Raw genomic sequence first — 15,891 nt, 5'->3', positions numbered from 1 at the left:
GGAGCAGTGGGAAGGTAAATATGAAACTTGTGCCTGGTTGGGAGACTCACCCTTGGGCCCCTCTTTCCTGGCTTTCCTGGCAACCCAGGAAGTCCTTGAAGGCCCTAAAAAGAAAAAAGATAAAAGATGTCAGGGACAGAGGGACAAGTCTATAAACACAAAGCAGAAAATAAGAGTTGCTGCCTTTTGAACAGTCTTGAACAGTAAAAGAGAGTTTCAAGTGTTCACAGTGAAAATGGTGTAAAAGTCACTCAAGCGTGATATTCAATCAACAAATACGCGAGTTTTTTTTCCCTCATTACGCTTTTAATGACGTTAGTTGAGAGTTGCAGGGCAGTCAGTGAGATGCTGGCATGCTTGAGGGCGTCTTGTTAGAGACGAGAGCAGCTCTGTCCCCCTGCAGCCAATACGATGTCAGTCCAAAACCACCACAGCGAATGAACTGTAAGTCTGACTCATTGTACTGGCAGGGAGGTCGGCACTGGTTCCAGCCACAGCCAATCACATTAATTATGGGCATCAGCTAGCTTTAAAACAATTTCATCCATGGATTAGCAAAGCTCTGAAAGGTCAAATCTAATGAGGGGTCAATCTGAGCAACCTGTGTTTGCTCGAGATGTTAGGATTTGTTACTTATTTTCCCATGGCTCCACAAGTTTACAGAGAGGAAAAAGAAATGCTCCTTAAAACTGCTCAAGGCAGCTGAAATTGGGCTACTGTCATAATGTCAGATGTATAGAGCACTTTTGTCTGATTCAGACAGGACCAGCAGCTATAATTATACTCTTTTAACCAAAGGAATTTCAGCAACCTTTCGATTCTTTAGACACACATGATAAGCAGTAGGAGCTGCAGGGTAGGCGGCAAGGCAACACTACGGCTCACATCTTTATAGAATTAATATTTCCAAACAATAAATATTCATGACAAGAGACTCTTGGCTCAAGCCATACTTTGATTTGAAATTGTTTTGTCACAAATAATTATTTGATTCAAGTGAAACAAAAGCAAACATACTTATTTTCAAGTATTTTATCTCTGAAAACTCTGATGCTGCCTCTGCTGTTACTCTGCCAGCGACAAACAAGATCATTTGAACTTGCAGAAACAAGGTGGAAAATCCCAGTGGTGCTCAACTTTCAAGGTAGCATCTCCATCCACTGCAAAAACAAAAATTCAAAAGGGTGGAAAAGCACGTACCAATCCAATGTTTCCACTCACAATACCTCACCTCACCAAATTAAAAGCCTGCATGCCTCAGTGCACGAGCCTGGCATTACTGAGCTGCTAGCTATTACTGAATAAATGTAAATGAAACACTGAACTTTATAAGGATGCGACAGAAACTGTGTGGCGGTTTGAAGAACCCCTCCATATTAAACTCATGAGGTATGTTTAATTGTTCCACGAACCTTGCAGTTCATCATGACGTTCTTCAGAGATGTTTATCTGTGGATATATAACAAGTATCACACCTGTAAAAAGTCTCTAGTCCTCGACTGAGGATCTTACTTGACTATCTAGTCGTCAATCCTCCCATCTTCAGAACTTGCCTGTTGAAGTATTCATCAGCACTTTTCTTATCTATCAGAGCTGACATGCTGCAGAAGAATCTGTCATATTTACTTTCAAAGACATTCCTTTTCTTGTAAGCGGCTGAAGCTTATGCCCTTCTAAACAGTCCATGGCCCACTAACGTCAACCCAAATCCCAGTGGAGAGGATCAGAAACTCAACAGCGTGCTCCCAGTCGTCACTACAACTATTCAGAAGACAAGACCGCCTGAAAATTATTTGGATTCTACACCTGACTCAGCAATCTGTTTTGTAGTGTGTACTAAAACATTAGCAAGCAGCAGGATGGCAAAAGACCTCTGGATCGGTTACTCCTCTCTCGTAAAAATGAGTGGCTTCAGGGGCATGCAAAGCTGTGGTTTCCCTCGTTGCCAAAGCAGGAAAGCTTTACTTAAAGCATTCCTTTTGGTCAAGCATGACCTAATACAAGACAGAAGAGTTCTTTTAACAATGGAAAATGTGGGTAACCATTTTGTGTTGAACAGAGGAGCACTGCCTGTCAGGACCACATGGCCAATGTGAATGTATATAGTCAACTGTCAACACGGGTTCATGAATGACAGGGTGAAATATGTTCGTCTCCAACACTGTGCTCTGAACTTCAAAAGCTCGGTCTTAGTCTGCAGTCTTCACACTGCAGACACACACTGATCTCATTAAAACGATTGTTTACATTTCTCTTCATTACTAACTTTTCAGTTCTGGCATTTTAAAACTGAAGCCTGTTGTGTGATGCAAGCAATACTAGGTCTTTTTCACAGACATGCAAAACCTCAGACCTACAGTCAAGACTGTTATAGTTACAGTCAAATATTTAGAAAGAATTAGAAGTTTCATTGAACTGCAAATTAAAAAAAAATGTTAAGTCTCGAACTAAAAGGTAAATTTCCATTTCCTGCAATTCCTGCACATCAGGCCAGCACTCCTACCAAAAAAGTCAGGGGTGCTTAAAATGAGAAAAACACTACAGCTCTCAATAATAAAGATAAAGCACTGCCTGTATATTGCATAGCCTTTAAAATTTTTACTTTAAATGGTTAATTGTGCGCAAGCGCTTAATCCGTTTTCACCTTTGACCCTACTTTAAAAGTATCCATTCTCTGAGCAGTCACACTCCCCCTCAGAGGAATCTAACACCTCACCGCCAGCCCCTTCACTCAGACAAACACTAACTGGCGAAGACCAACTATGAACCTGACTATTTCTACCACTGCTGCAATCTGGCAGGGCACCACAAGCCAGTATTTCATGCAAGCAGGAAAGGAAAAACCTGAGGAAGGGAAATGGAGCACTTCTGAATCATTAACACAGCTGACACACTACTGTCACATAAGCAAACACTTCAGAGATTAAATGATTGGTGACTGCCAGATTCACAAAACCGCACAAGCACGAGACACGTCAGCAGCAGTTCTGGACATCAAAGAAAGGCAAACCACCTTTAAACAATAATCTCACACGCTGTATATTGTTGTGATCCACAGATGTATTAGGAAATTGGCCTGAAGCAAAGTAATGTGTATCTGTTACAATTCAAACGCTCTAATTCGTAAGCTACTAAAATTGTCTAGTAAAAAAAAAAAAAAGTCTACTAAAATAGTAGACTGTATGCATGTGATAAGATAAACACACAAAGAAGCACTTATTGTGGCTCAAAGGTGCGAGAGACATGCATATACTCAGGGGTTTCAGGAGCAGGTGTGTGCTGTGTTTGTTTCGAGCTCATACACTCACCGGCGGTCCTGGTTCTCCCTTTTGTCCAGGTGGTCCAGCCAGCAGTGAGAACTGGGTCGGTTCCAGGTCAAATGTTTGGAAGCCATCTGTTGCAGCTGGAGTGACTGGAATAAGCAAGGTGGGTTTGACATCCTGCACACTGGTCACTTTTGGCTCAGGTTTCTTTGAAGCTACTGTGGTCCACTGCTGTTCATGGGGAAGGTAGGCGTTGGAAGGGGACCCCTGTGTGAAAGCAGCTGTGGTCTGGAGGTTTGGTTTTCTTTGGGATGGTGCGGTGGGAGCAGGTAAATCCATATTTTCAACAGAAGGTCTCTGAGAATTAGCATCTCCTTGCTTTGTGTTCTTTCTGGCGCTGTCGTGTGAGGTTGGTTTGGGGTTTTGTGGTGTCACGCTGATCCTAAGAGATGTGGTAGCTGTTTGAGTCGGAAATTTAAACGGACTTTCCAACCCTGGACGAACCGGTGGAGAAACAGACACAGCACCAGGTTTTGGAGTGCTCGCAGTCTGATACGCAGATGTTTCATTCAGCATCAGTGAGCGCTCAGTTGGAACAAGAAACGTAGTCCTGGTGCTTTCCTCAGAGAAGGCCAAAGTTGGTCTCTGGGCCTTATGGGATACCTCCGCCAATGATGGTGGAGTTATGTGAGTGACAGTAATGTTTGGGTCTGTGGAAAATAGAGGTAGCAGGGGTGGAAACACGGGCCGATACGTGTCGGCTTCTCTGCAGTGTTTCTTAATGTAATCACAATAGTTATGAGCTGCCTTAGCAGGGGGATAAATGTCAAACTGACAGATGGCACCTTCAAACGGCACCGAGTTGTGGTTCATTTTTCCCAGCAGGAAAGAGCCACCTGCATCCAGGGCCTCCTCTTTTTTGGTACCTAAATCTGCATGCACACTTTCCTTTCCACAAGAAGTGTGTAAAAACACCCGGTGGCCTTGGATATCCAAGGCCAGACTGTGCCACTGGCCATCGTGGACATCATAGTCAAAACTCACAGAGCTCCTCTGGCCCACCTGCACCAGGACCTTGCCCGGTATGAACTGCACTCCGAGCTGCACTTTCCTCTTCTTGGACAGAACCGAGAAAAGAAAAGCGCTGTTGATGCGATGAACAGACAAGCTGAGGATCAGGGAGAGATTGGTGGAGCTGTAGGTAGCAGGGATAACAGTGCGCAGAGGCACCTGGATACGTGCCCTCGGGGTGAGGATAACTCCAGACTTGAAGGGGATGATGCCATTAGGGATGGATCGAGCGCCTGAAGATGGCGACCCACCTGCCCTTCGCCCAGAAAGCCCAAGCTGCTGCAGAACATCCACATCTTTAGATAAACAAAAGAGAGAGAAGTCAGTGACTCTTAGCTTTGTAGCATCAGCAGAAACTAACTTTTTGCAAAACCATGATATCATGAGTCATAAGCTTATATAACACAACAGAACGTGTACATGCCTTTGCCTAAAAAACAGGCCTTTTTTCCCCAAGTAACTTTTATTCAACACTTTGGCAAAGGTATAACTGCAAAGGGTTTTACAGAGGAGCATAAAAGGAAAATTATTACAATATATAAATGTGACGATAAAAGGGGAAAGAAAAAAGTTAATTGCATAACACATTTCACTTTATGGTATGTGCACTTAATAAGCTATTTAAAAGACAATACCATATTAATTTGCATAAGGCACCTATTAACAACCTCTCTCTGTGGTGCACTGATTTGCAAACCATGAACCGAAAAAACAATAGTGCAGTAATGTAAGTGATAATGATGTTGTGATGCCGGGCTGGGAGTTCGCAAGTTTAAAGTTAGACGAATGGAAATCCTGCAGCAAAAAGCAATTTAAAAAGGCTGCATAAAATTTCTGATAGGGCCACACATCAACATCCAGTTTTGGGGATTGCCGCCAATTATGTAATGGTTACATCAGTCTTAATTAGAACGCTCTCAGGAAACGGAGGCTCAACGGGTCCCTGGAGAGGACAGTGGTGGGTTTTTAAGAGGTGCATTCCTGCAGAGACAGAAAAGCCATCTCACTTTATCTGGTAACGTCTGATAATTAAACATGATCGGTCTGACAGGGCCCAAGCTCATGGAAACATACTGCAGTGCTTTCTGCAGGTTTTTAATCGCTACATGCATCTCACGGGAGGAAACTCAGGGTAATTTTCACACATTATGGCGTTGTTCTATATATTGCTTCTGATTGGGTCCCACCTTTCCAGAATATAAGACTTTAAATGAATCCACATTTCACTGTAGTAAGACACAGCCTTTATTCCACTTAAGTATTCTTTACATTAATGCACCTTTTGAGCAAGAGTGGTTTGCCTTTTCACTTAAAGTATCTCTTTAGCTAGCGGTGACCACCCATCACAGTGCACATAGAGACAGGATAACATATACATATATCATTCATAACAAAATGATATGCCTCTCTAGGTTGTAATCCTGAATTGACACAATTTAGTATTTCACAAAAGCTCAAATTAGAGGGGAAAAAAGTCATGATTTAACCTCTAAATGAAAAAATGATGGTCTTTGTGAACCCTAAACACAACAAAAAATCCCAGTCCAAGAAACACTGAAACTACAGCACCAAGGTCATGCTAAATCTGGGTTATTATTTTCGCAAGCACAACATTCAGCACTCTCAGACAGCTAAATCTGTTTTTGTTTCGAACATCAAAACAGACTGGAAATGTTCCCAATATCATAGTATTGTCTATTGTTAGACACCGGTGCAAGTCATCAGTTATGTCAAACAAGAGCTTTTTTGTTTGATTTAGCAAGTCTGGAAAATAAAGAGGAACTGATCATCCCTGACCAATCAGCATATCCAGAACAAAGTACGCTAATCCCCTCAGTACTTGCAATGTCGTAACTAAAAGCTTAACAGACAGATCTCAAAATCTGTCCTTTTCTCGACTAAAACCAAACAAATGTGTGCAAGACTAAAATAAAGTGCTGAATGATGAATTACGGCTCAGCAGAGGAGAAATAATGTAGACACTAGATATGTTAGGAGGGAAACCCTGCTCAGTGTTTGCAGGCAGTGGGAGGTCAGCTCGATTGGAAAACCCACACATTCAAAGGAAACATCAAACATGAAGTGAAAAAAAGAACTGAAAGACTGTCTTCAGCTGAAATTCACATATAGCGCTCATTTGAATTGTTAATGATGGTGTGCCAAATTACTTCTTTCATTTTCTGATTTGTGATCCACTTTCAGGGCCTTGCCTCGCAAGTCTAAATCTGAGCTGGTAGACTGGCCACCTAAGGCTTTTTGTGACCTCCTAATGAGCTGAATACAAAAAAACAGAGCATAACACATGCTAGAAACACAGCTCCAGAACACAACTCTTCTCAGAAAGGAGGCAAGTGCACAGACTAGTTCATTTCCACTACTCGCACGCCGTCAATGCAACATTTCATGTGGCTGCTTTATAGTCGAAATTCTGAAAAGTGGAGTCAAAGAATAGAAACAGACAGACACTTCATTTGTTAATTCAGGAAAAGCACTGACACTAAGCAACACAGCTGGTTCTTAGCATTCAGGACAACCTGTGTTTATAGACAGATGAAAGTCTTTCAAGAACTCGGCATCCAAAGATGTTTTTGGGTTACATTGTTTCTCAAAAAACAGGGAGTGAATTGCTGGCTTCTGACTCAGCACACGAATGCATCTACAGGCCAGCAGAAATCACCAAAGAAAACTCATTCAAAATATTGTCTCAGTTAATCTTTTTTCCAGGATACATTGAAATGGATGGTTGAATGAGCAATGGGACATCACAATTCCTTACATCAGTGAGTGCATTTTCCAATTTATGAATTATTTACTATCATCGTTATTATTGAGACTTCTGAGTTGAGTTTTCTGGCAAAAGGATGGCTTCAGGGTAGAGGTGGGGGGGTTGCTGGTTTGATTCCCAGCCCTTACAGGTGAGCCACCATCTGGGTGGAGACTGGTATTGCATCGAGTGACAGACAGAGCCTCCAAATCTGCTGCACTTTGGCTGACCTTGATCAGGTCCTGACCCCTCTGATGAAATGCGACGGCACTTGTATGGTAACTATATATAGAAGTAACAGTCGAAGAACTGGAGCATGGCCAGCAACAATCACACAAACAATACAATAGCATGCGATTGCACAGTCACTTTCCATATGATCGGCTTTCTCTGCAAGTCATCTTCTCACGAAATGAGCAGACAGAAAGAGAATTTATCTTACAAATGATGCAAGAACTGTCTGCAGGTTTGAATACCAGCAGAACTGTTTTCCCAGGCACTCTGTTTCATCAAGGGACACATTTATAGTCTCATTGGAATCTGAGAGTTTGCAAATGAACAGGTCCTTGCATATAAAAATCTGTCTCAGCAGTCATCAGTGGAGGAAAATATCAAGCAGCAATTGGCAGAAACAGCAATCACTGAGTGCAGTGGCTTACATTATCAGAAGGCATCTAGAAACTGGGAAGAGCTCTGATTGAATGAGATCAGAAAAATAAAATCTGACTGACAGCAAAATCAGGCAATAAAAAGGTCTTTAAGGTGTGTAACAGAAAGCTGACTGCATCAGACATCTAGACACAGCTGAATGTGAGTCAACATGAGACAGAGTGCACTTTAAGCAGAGAAGACTTCGGGAATCAGGACTGATGGGTCATGTAACGCCTTGGAAGCCTTTACCAGAGAGGGGTATGGGGCTTGTTTGGGCTAAGAAGAGAACGTTGAATGGTTTTTAACACCAGTACGATGTGTCTAATGCTGGATATTCCATGAATAGGAATCCATATCCTGAGCAACATCCGCCGTTTTCGGCTAAAACAGTTCACGCGTTCAGTGCACAACATCCACTTGATGGAAAAAGGCGAAGAACAGCAGCCAATTCCCAACAAAGACTTGATATGCTTTCCAGGGAAGAGTAATCACACTGAATCAGAGTTTTTGGCGATGCTGACAGAGGTACAGCTGACTAAGCTGGAAAATGTGGATGCTGATCACTTTGGTCACAGATAATCCCTGGATAACAAGGATAAATATGTGCACAAGGGGCCCATGTTGGGGCACTGTACTTACTTACAAGGGTTATTTTTACCTTGTGTTCCATGGCTATTTAATGTCACATAATGATAATGTCACCCAGTCCAGGATGTGAATAGTCTCACCGAGGTGCAGTGCACAGGACAAACCTGAAAGGGTCACTCTAACCTCCAATAAATCAATTTTAATTTCCTCTTTCCCACACTGCTGGTGAGGCACATCTGAGACACTGCCTGCTCAATAATGTCTTTGCGTAACGAGAAAAGCAAACATTCCCCCATCCTTGTCATGAAGTGTGCTTACCTTGTGCTTGTGCTAGCCTTAGAGAGCAGGTGCAACAGAGTATAGCCCAAAGAATCAGAACTCTCCTACAGAGAAAGACAAAAGGGTTGGAAAAACATTATGGCAGAGAGTCAAGGTAGGCTACAGATCATCTAGGAGATGTTTCTTTACAGTTCATTAATAGTTGATGGTTCATTCTCTAAAATGTCAAAAGCAATGATGCATTCTCAACAAAAGGTAATTTGCTTATGTTTCATTCATTCATTCAAGGCTTCATCATGATGCAACACAAAAAACAACATCATTGTTGCATCTTTGAAGCAGTAACCAGTAGATGGGCCTGATTATTGTATCAATCCGCTACTTGTTCAACACTCTTTAAATGCCATAAACTCCTGGATTTCCACCTCCCATGGTGATGAGACCTGCTGCGGGAGGGCATCAGCAGCTCTGCACTGCTCAAAGAGTCGAACATCCGTTTCAAGTCAGCAAGCTTTGTCTTGTCTTGCTGCCTGACCAGATAAGCCAGTGCTCAGCGTGGCTAAGTGAGCACTCCCACAGGACCACCGCTGACAAACCGAAAAAACACAGCATCACCTTCAAGCCTCCAATTCAAGTGAAAAGTGAAAGAAAATTGCAGGATGCTGGTTTTGAAATGGTTTTGTGTGTGTGTGTGTGTGTGTGTGTGTGTGTGTGTGTGTGTGTGTGTGTGTGTGTGTGTGTGTGTGTGCGTGTGTGCGTGTGTGTGTGGATGTAAAAAGGCGCAGTCCATAAAAGACCATTAGATCAACTCTTTTCACATGACAACAGGGACATTCATCACCCCATCCCTATCGGCCCACATCAGCCAATGAACAGCCAATTTTAAACCACTGATGTTTCTGCGACGCTTCTCTCGCAAAACAAGTGATAAAAGGGATGTTGGCAGCTCACATGTCGAGATGTTATGTTTCCAAAGGTGTTAAATGACCTCTGATGAGTGTGGACTCGTATTATCAGCAGGATACACTCTTAGAGCTAATCATTAGGTTGCATGCAGTGGATGAAACTGGACGCCTGTCGAGCGAGCGGCGTTTGAAGTGAACCAGGCTGTGCCACAGTGATGGCAGTGACAGAGCATCTTTTGCATTAATGGTTTTCCAGAGGGCCGCACAAAGCCACTGGTCAACCACTGACACGCTGCCTGAAGCTTATTTTAAATTTCCCCTGCCTCGTCTTTGCATCCCATTCACTGCTCTCACACAGCAGAAACCCCAGAAAAAGGGAGAGAGGGTGCAGTTTGTGACCAAGTCTCTCTGGTGTGTGGGGTTATATGATGCAACATTTTAACTTTTGTTCCCCCTCCCATTGGGACAGCAGGGCCAACCAGCTGAGTGAGATGCACAGCGGGGAGGAGAGAAAAAGAGGAGGAGGAGGAGAGCTCTCCTCCTCTCATACATCTCCCTCAAATCAGTCCCAGATCATTTGGCAGCTCATTCTAATACAAGCTGCAGAGACACAACTCCAAGAAACAGTACAGCAGACTACACTGGCTTCCACTGAACAGTCCGAAGAGCAGAGACAATTGTTTCCATAAGCTTCCCTGCAACCTTTTAAACCATACCACCTGTTCGAGTATCTCACTGCCCAAGTTTTCCAAACGTGAACTTTAAATTTGTGTTACTTCTCAGGATACAGCTTAGCAGCAGACTGCTTGTGTTGGCTGTGCTACAACATCAATGCAACAACTTAACACGAATATCACCTTCAAGTGGATATGACACACTGAAGCAGACGCAGGTGATGTTCACGAGGACACGAATATCTATGAACCTGAGGGGGAAAAAAATCAAAGAAATGTTATTTCCTTTGTACTTCAGAATGGATCGACTCACCCCCCGACTCCAGTGGTTTTGAGTTTGGAGTACGGGGCATTGTCCGGCTCCATAGCGGTTACTTCATTCTTTCTTGGGAGTTTCTCCTGCAGTCCGGACGAGGCAGATCAACTTTTTCCATTCCAGGTGTTGCTTGAGGGTCGCGCGAGGAGTGAACGTGCCGGGCAACAACACCGAAACAGCGGATCAGACACTGCGGGATGAGGCAGCGATGTAAAGGCTGCTCTCTGTCATTGTCTTGTCTCTTCTTGTCCCTGTGGTGCCCTCCACAAGATGATACTAAATAATAAAAAAAAAAAAAAAGACGCTCCGGAGAGCTCCACCTGTGCGCTTGCCGTGGTTTCTCCTTCCTCCTTTCGCGCGTTTTGTTAAAGTACAGTGGACGTCAAGTCAAGCCTTGTCCGACTTTCTTTCCGCTGCAGGACAGGATGACGACCTCCGCTGTGTGTGTACGTGAGTGTGTATGTGTGTGTGTCGACTTCCCAAAATGAAAGTTTATTGTGGACTGAGGAAAATCTTGAGAACCGGGAAGGGGGAACACCTCCCTCTGTCGCCCTCAGCTGACATCCAGGGAAACACATTTGTAGCAGAGACGCTGCTGCCGCTGCTGGAGGTGTGTCTTTTTAGGAAGCGGGACCCTGTCGGATTTGCATGTGGGAGTGGGACATGTGCAGTGTGTGCAGCTGCTCATCATGTGTGGTAATAAATGAATGCGTAAATGAGTTGTACGCCTGTCAGCCACTAGCTGCTTGTTGCATTTCAAGTCTTTTCAGGGCTGCCGCAAGACTTTTGGTAACACTGAGGGCCCCTCTGGTCCCCCCATGCCCACCTGTTGCAAACTTTCACCAAACACCACAAAAAAATAAAAAATAAAATTTAAAAAAATCCTGAAAACTTTCCTATAATACCGCTGGAAAGCTCCACAACAAGCAAGTAAGTGGACCTTGAGCTGAGATTGCTTTATCCATTTCTTTATCGCTCTCTTGTGGTCAAACTTAAGCATTTTATTTCTAATTTACCAAAGATATTTCTTTGACATTTGCATACTGTAATATACTTCTTGTTACCTGCAGATGTGAGTGTCGACATTTATATCTGTGATAATATCAGCCATTTGATTTATTGGTCCCCCTCCAATAAAAACTGCATTCTGGCTCACAAAAAACCTGAAATCATTGGAGCCAGAAATGCAGGACATGTCCTTGGTGTCAGAAGGACCTTCATGTAATTGCCTCCCCAGTAAACTGTCTCTCTTAAATATATTTAATTTTAGTCTACAGAGATCTGTGTTTTTGTCACCAAAATGTCAGTTTATTGTGATTTTTCTCAATCTTTTCTGTACATATCTATTGTATGTCTGTCCATCATAGGAGAGGGATGCTTCCTCTTTCCTCTTCCTGAGGTTTTTTTTTTTTTTCATTTTTTTCCCCGTTAAAAGGGTTGTTTGGAGAGTTTTTCCTTATTCAAATCGAGGATCTAATCATAGAGGCACCTTATGCTATACAGATTGCAAAGCCCCTTGAGGTAAACTGAGATTTGGGACATTTGGTGTGTTTAAATAAAAAATGAGAGGGGTGGTTTTAAATTTTAAACAAACTTGGCAACAAGTTCCACCAAACTGCGGTATGATACGAAGGATATATTTCTGCCATGACAATCCACTGATTCATTTCATCAAGTGAAAAGTTAAACCAATAGAGCAGCGTATTGTGACAGGCTTCCTTCACCTCCTGCTTCACCAACATCCACTTCCGTTCTCACCAGTGCAGCGGAGATCTGGGTTGCAGGACAGCACTGGTTCCAGTGTGTGTGTGTGTGTGTGTGTGTGTGTGTGTGTGTGTGTGTGTGTGTGTGTGTGTGTGTGTGTTTGTGTGCTGTCGTGTGCTGTGAAATTCCTCTGCCAAAGAAAGTCCTCATTGACCCGCCTTCAGCAAACACGCTATGACAGTGTCCAGTGGAGACCCAACAGAGCACCGATTCAGCTGCCTGCAACTGGATCCCTCCTCCTCACACAGAGCCCCCTCACAGTTCGTCCTCTCAGGGCCAGGAAGGAAGGGAGCTCACCACCTTGAAAGAATACTTCCCATGTACCTGTCTGAGCTACGTCGGATGTGAGCTTTTGTTACCACGAGTTTTAGTTCACAGACAAGAAGCGCAATGTCCTCTCGGCCTGTGGAAGAGCGCAGAGGAAGATCTCCAATCTGGGGTGTAATGTTTCATGGGGTTTGTAATGGTTATTGCAGCAGCCTATGGAAGTGGTCCTCAAATTGTGGCCTAGGAAGTGCAAAGTGTTCTTCTAAGCATGGCTGTGGGGGTTGAGTTAGAAGAGGAATAGCTTAAAGAAATATCTGTAGTGAGATATTTTATAAAAATATGTTAATTTGCTTTGTTGCAGGGCGTGATATGAGAAGATTGACACCAATCTCATGCCATGTAATGAATATGATGCGGCAGCCAGCAGTTGATTAGCTTAGCTTAGCATAAACAGTGGGAAGTGGGGCAAAAACCTAGCCTGGCTCCTTCAAATCTGCCAGGTTTTGTGAGCTGGTAGCTCACAAATACTACTTCCAGTCTTCATGCTAAGATGATCAGCTGCAGGTTATTGCTTAGCCAACATGAGAGCTGTATCGACCTTTCCTTCTAACTCTCTGTAAGAAATTGAATAAGCACATTTCCCCAAATGTTGAAACACTTTGTAATTTTTCTAACTTCTTTAACTTAAAGGATTATGCTAGCAAAATTCTCTATTTTTCTCATAATGCACACAAGTGCCTTGAAAGACCCAAAACTAACAACATATTTGTGACTGTATGACACTCAGTACTAAAGACTCAAATACTGAGGAACAGGTAACATATACCTTCTTTTTAAAAAAAAAAAAAAAAAAAAAAAAAAAAGGCTAAGTAAATATCTAGTTTTTAGTAAATGTTACTCAGTAGGGTTAAATAGTGAATTTGTCTGGGACTAGTTTGAACTTTGTGGTAATTAAGCTACATATCATGTGTGGAATAAGCATAGACACTTACTGATTGAAGGAAGGCGGTCAGTAATGGCTGTCAGGGTCCATCCCTTCCTATCTGACATAGGCTGTAGAAACTTATGTAACTATTATGTAAAGTCTTCCCAGATATGGTTCCTTCAGGCACACAGGGGGTTGCGGTCTCATACATATGCTGCTGGTCCTTTACACCAAAAAGTTTGACAACCCTTTTCATGCTGGCCTATGGGAAGAAATGCCTCAAGGCAGGAGCGCACAATTTTATCACTGATTTCCTACCTGACAGCAGTTCAGCAAGAGTCTCCTTCCAATCTGAGCAAAGTCTTTCCTCCACTCTCAATCAAGGCCAACAGCCAGTTTCATGGAAACCATGAAAGAGCTCTGGTGGAAAGAGAAATTAAACACAGTAGATTTTTTTTTTTCTTTAGAGATCCGGAGGCAAGTTTTTCTATTAGTGTTTTATGAGTTGATTTTCTTCCACTCATCACATATGACTGCCATCCTGGAACCCGTCTATAACCATTGACAGGTGTGGATAGGCGCTGTGACTGTTTTTACTCCAGACCAGTGGTGGGTAATAGAAGTCAGCTGGCCTGTATACCCCGACATTACGATGGATATTAGAAGTTCAGTGTCTGCAGGAAATTGGAGGATTTTCCTGCAGACAGACAGTGTCAATGTAACTAGCGTTCCTATACCATATGCATATGAATCATCTTTAGTTAATAAAGCAGTCATATCATTTATGAGCAGCATTTGGTTGTCCACAGTCCAAGTGTGGTGATTTATTCCATTAACTGTGGCTGTATTGTTATTGTTGAGATTAATTAAAAGACCTGAGGGGATTATGATCATTTTAGGTCATCCCTCTCTCTTTTCTATTTTTATAACAGGCCTCAAAATATGAACTTTGAAAACGTATCCTTTCATGCCATGCTCCACTGATCGAATTTCTTGTCAGATAAACACAGAGTCTTTTGTTTTACTCCCATGTCTTGGGGAATTGGGGCCAGCTGAATGCATCAACCTCTTTCCAAGCACAGCTGGATCCAATAAGTGCAAGCCCCGGTGCTGTGTTTACCCATTCCATACATTACAACAGGAAATTTAGAGAAAACTTCTATTCATTCTTGCTGGGTAAGTCCCAATTAGAGTGATATAATTGTTTCTATCTGTTTCTATTATGTTGCTGCCTCGGGATGGAACTGTATAACCTCTAACTGGGGTAATGTTTTGAATAGGTTTAATGGTTGCATAACAGTTACTGATCTCAATTGACAAACCACAAGCTCAAACAAATGAATAACTTAGAGCTGAAACAGATGGAGAGAAAATTAACTGGCAACAGATTGATACTTAATTGTTCATTCAGAAGTACAAATTGTCAATATTCACTGGTTCTTGATTTAAAAACTAAACATCTTTGGGGTTTTGACTGTTTGTTTGGACAACACAAGTGATCTAAATATGTTAACTTTGGGTAATCATCAGGGTCATTTCCTCCTCTATTTTCTGATGTTTAGAGACCAAGACACCGAGTAATTAATACAGAAAATAACTGGAAGAGTAATCAATCAAAATAATCCTTAGTTGTCACCTAAAGACAATATCGCCAAGGTGTTTCTTGAATGTTTTATGTGCATAAGGAAATATTTAAAGGTGCTGTTTGTCACATTTTCTACCAATCATTTACACAATAAGATTTGTGTTGTAAACAAAATCACCTGATCAGACCAGCAGAGATCTCAGAACCCCTCAGCTATCATCTGGTGACACTTTAGCCTCTGAGGGCTTCTGGTGTAGCCAGCGGATAAAAAGATCCGGACCAAGACTTCCTCTTCTGTGCACTGACCATTGTGTAGTCTGATTAGCAACCTGAGATGAGATGACGACATTTCACCTAATCTCTATAAATGGATATCTGCCTGTGAGTGTAGATTTATTTACAACAAAGAAAAAAAGCTAAGAAAAAACTAAATTGTTGTCAGATGATATGCAATGGGTTTAAAGATTTTGTTTCAGCCGATGCATTCTCCCCTTTTCCTGTTTATCTGCATGCAACCAAACCCACTCAAATGTGATTGGTCAATGGCTACAAACAGACTACAAATGGAAACCAGAATGTTTCCGACACCAAAATCTTTCCCTTGCCAACACATTCTGCATTCATATGCAGATAAATGTTTGTAGCTATTAGGATAGCAGTAATGCACACAGGAAACGTGCAGCACATTTCCTCCTTAAAGCTGCTCTAATCAGTATTCCTATAGTACCAAATGGTCCATGTGAATTCATCAAAAGCTTTCAAAGAAACAATACATTTTACAGCTCAAATCATGGTTTTAGTGAGGGTCCATACATGCGTTTTGAGGTCTGCATGTTAAG

The 15,891-nt window shown here is 42.4% G+C and overlaps 1 protein-coding gene across 1 annotated transcript in view; it reads right to left on the bottom strand.

Annotated features, from left to right (window-relative positions):
• The window catches only part of col27a1b (collagen, type XXVII, alpha 1b), a 62,340-nt gene extending 51,267 nt beyond the window's left edge, over positions 1–11,073 (bottom strand). Inside the window, exons 1-4 of the mRNA XM_070965246.1 lie at positions 10,509–11,073; positions 8,656–8,720; positions 3,309–4,630; positions 51–104 (exon numbers count right to left, since the gene is read on the bottom strand). Coding sequence (XP_070821347.1) covers positions 51–104; positions 3,309–4,630; positions 8,656–8,720; positions 10,509–10,561 — 1,494 coding nt within the window. The 5' untranslated portion in view covers positions 10,562–11,073. The remainder of the gene's footprint in view (positions 1–50; positions 105–3,308; positions 4,631–8,655; positions 8,721–10,508) is intronic.
• Between the last annotated feature and the right edge of the window lie 4,818 nt (positions 11,074–15,891).

The sequence above is a fragment of the Chaetodon trifascialis genome, chromosome 6 (genome assembly GCF_039877785.1).
Source record: "Chaetodon trifascialis isolate fChaTrf1 chromosome 6, fChaTrf1.hap1, whole genome shotgun sequence".
Taxonomy (NCBI): Eukaryota; Metazoa; Chordata; class Actinopteri; order Chaetodontiformes; family Chaetodontidae; genus Chaetodon; species Chaetodon trifascialis.
The sequence above is the reverse complement of the archived record's forward strand: the minus strand, read 5'-3'. Positions and strand labels throughout refer to the sequence as shown.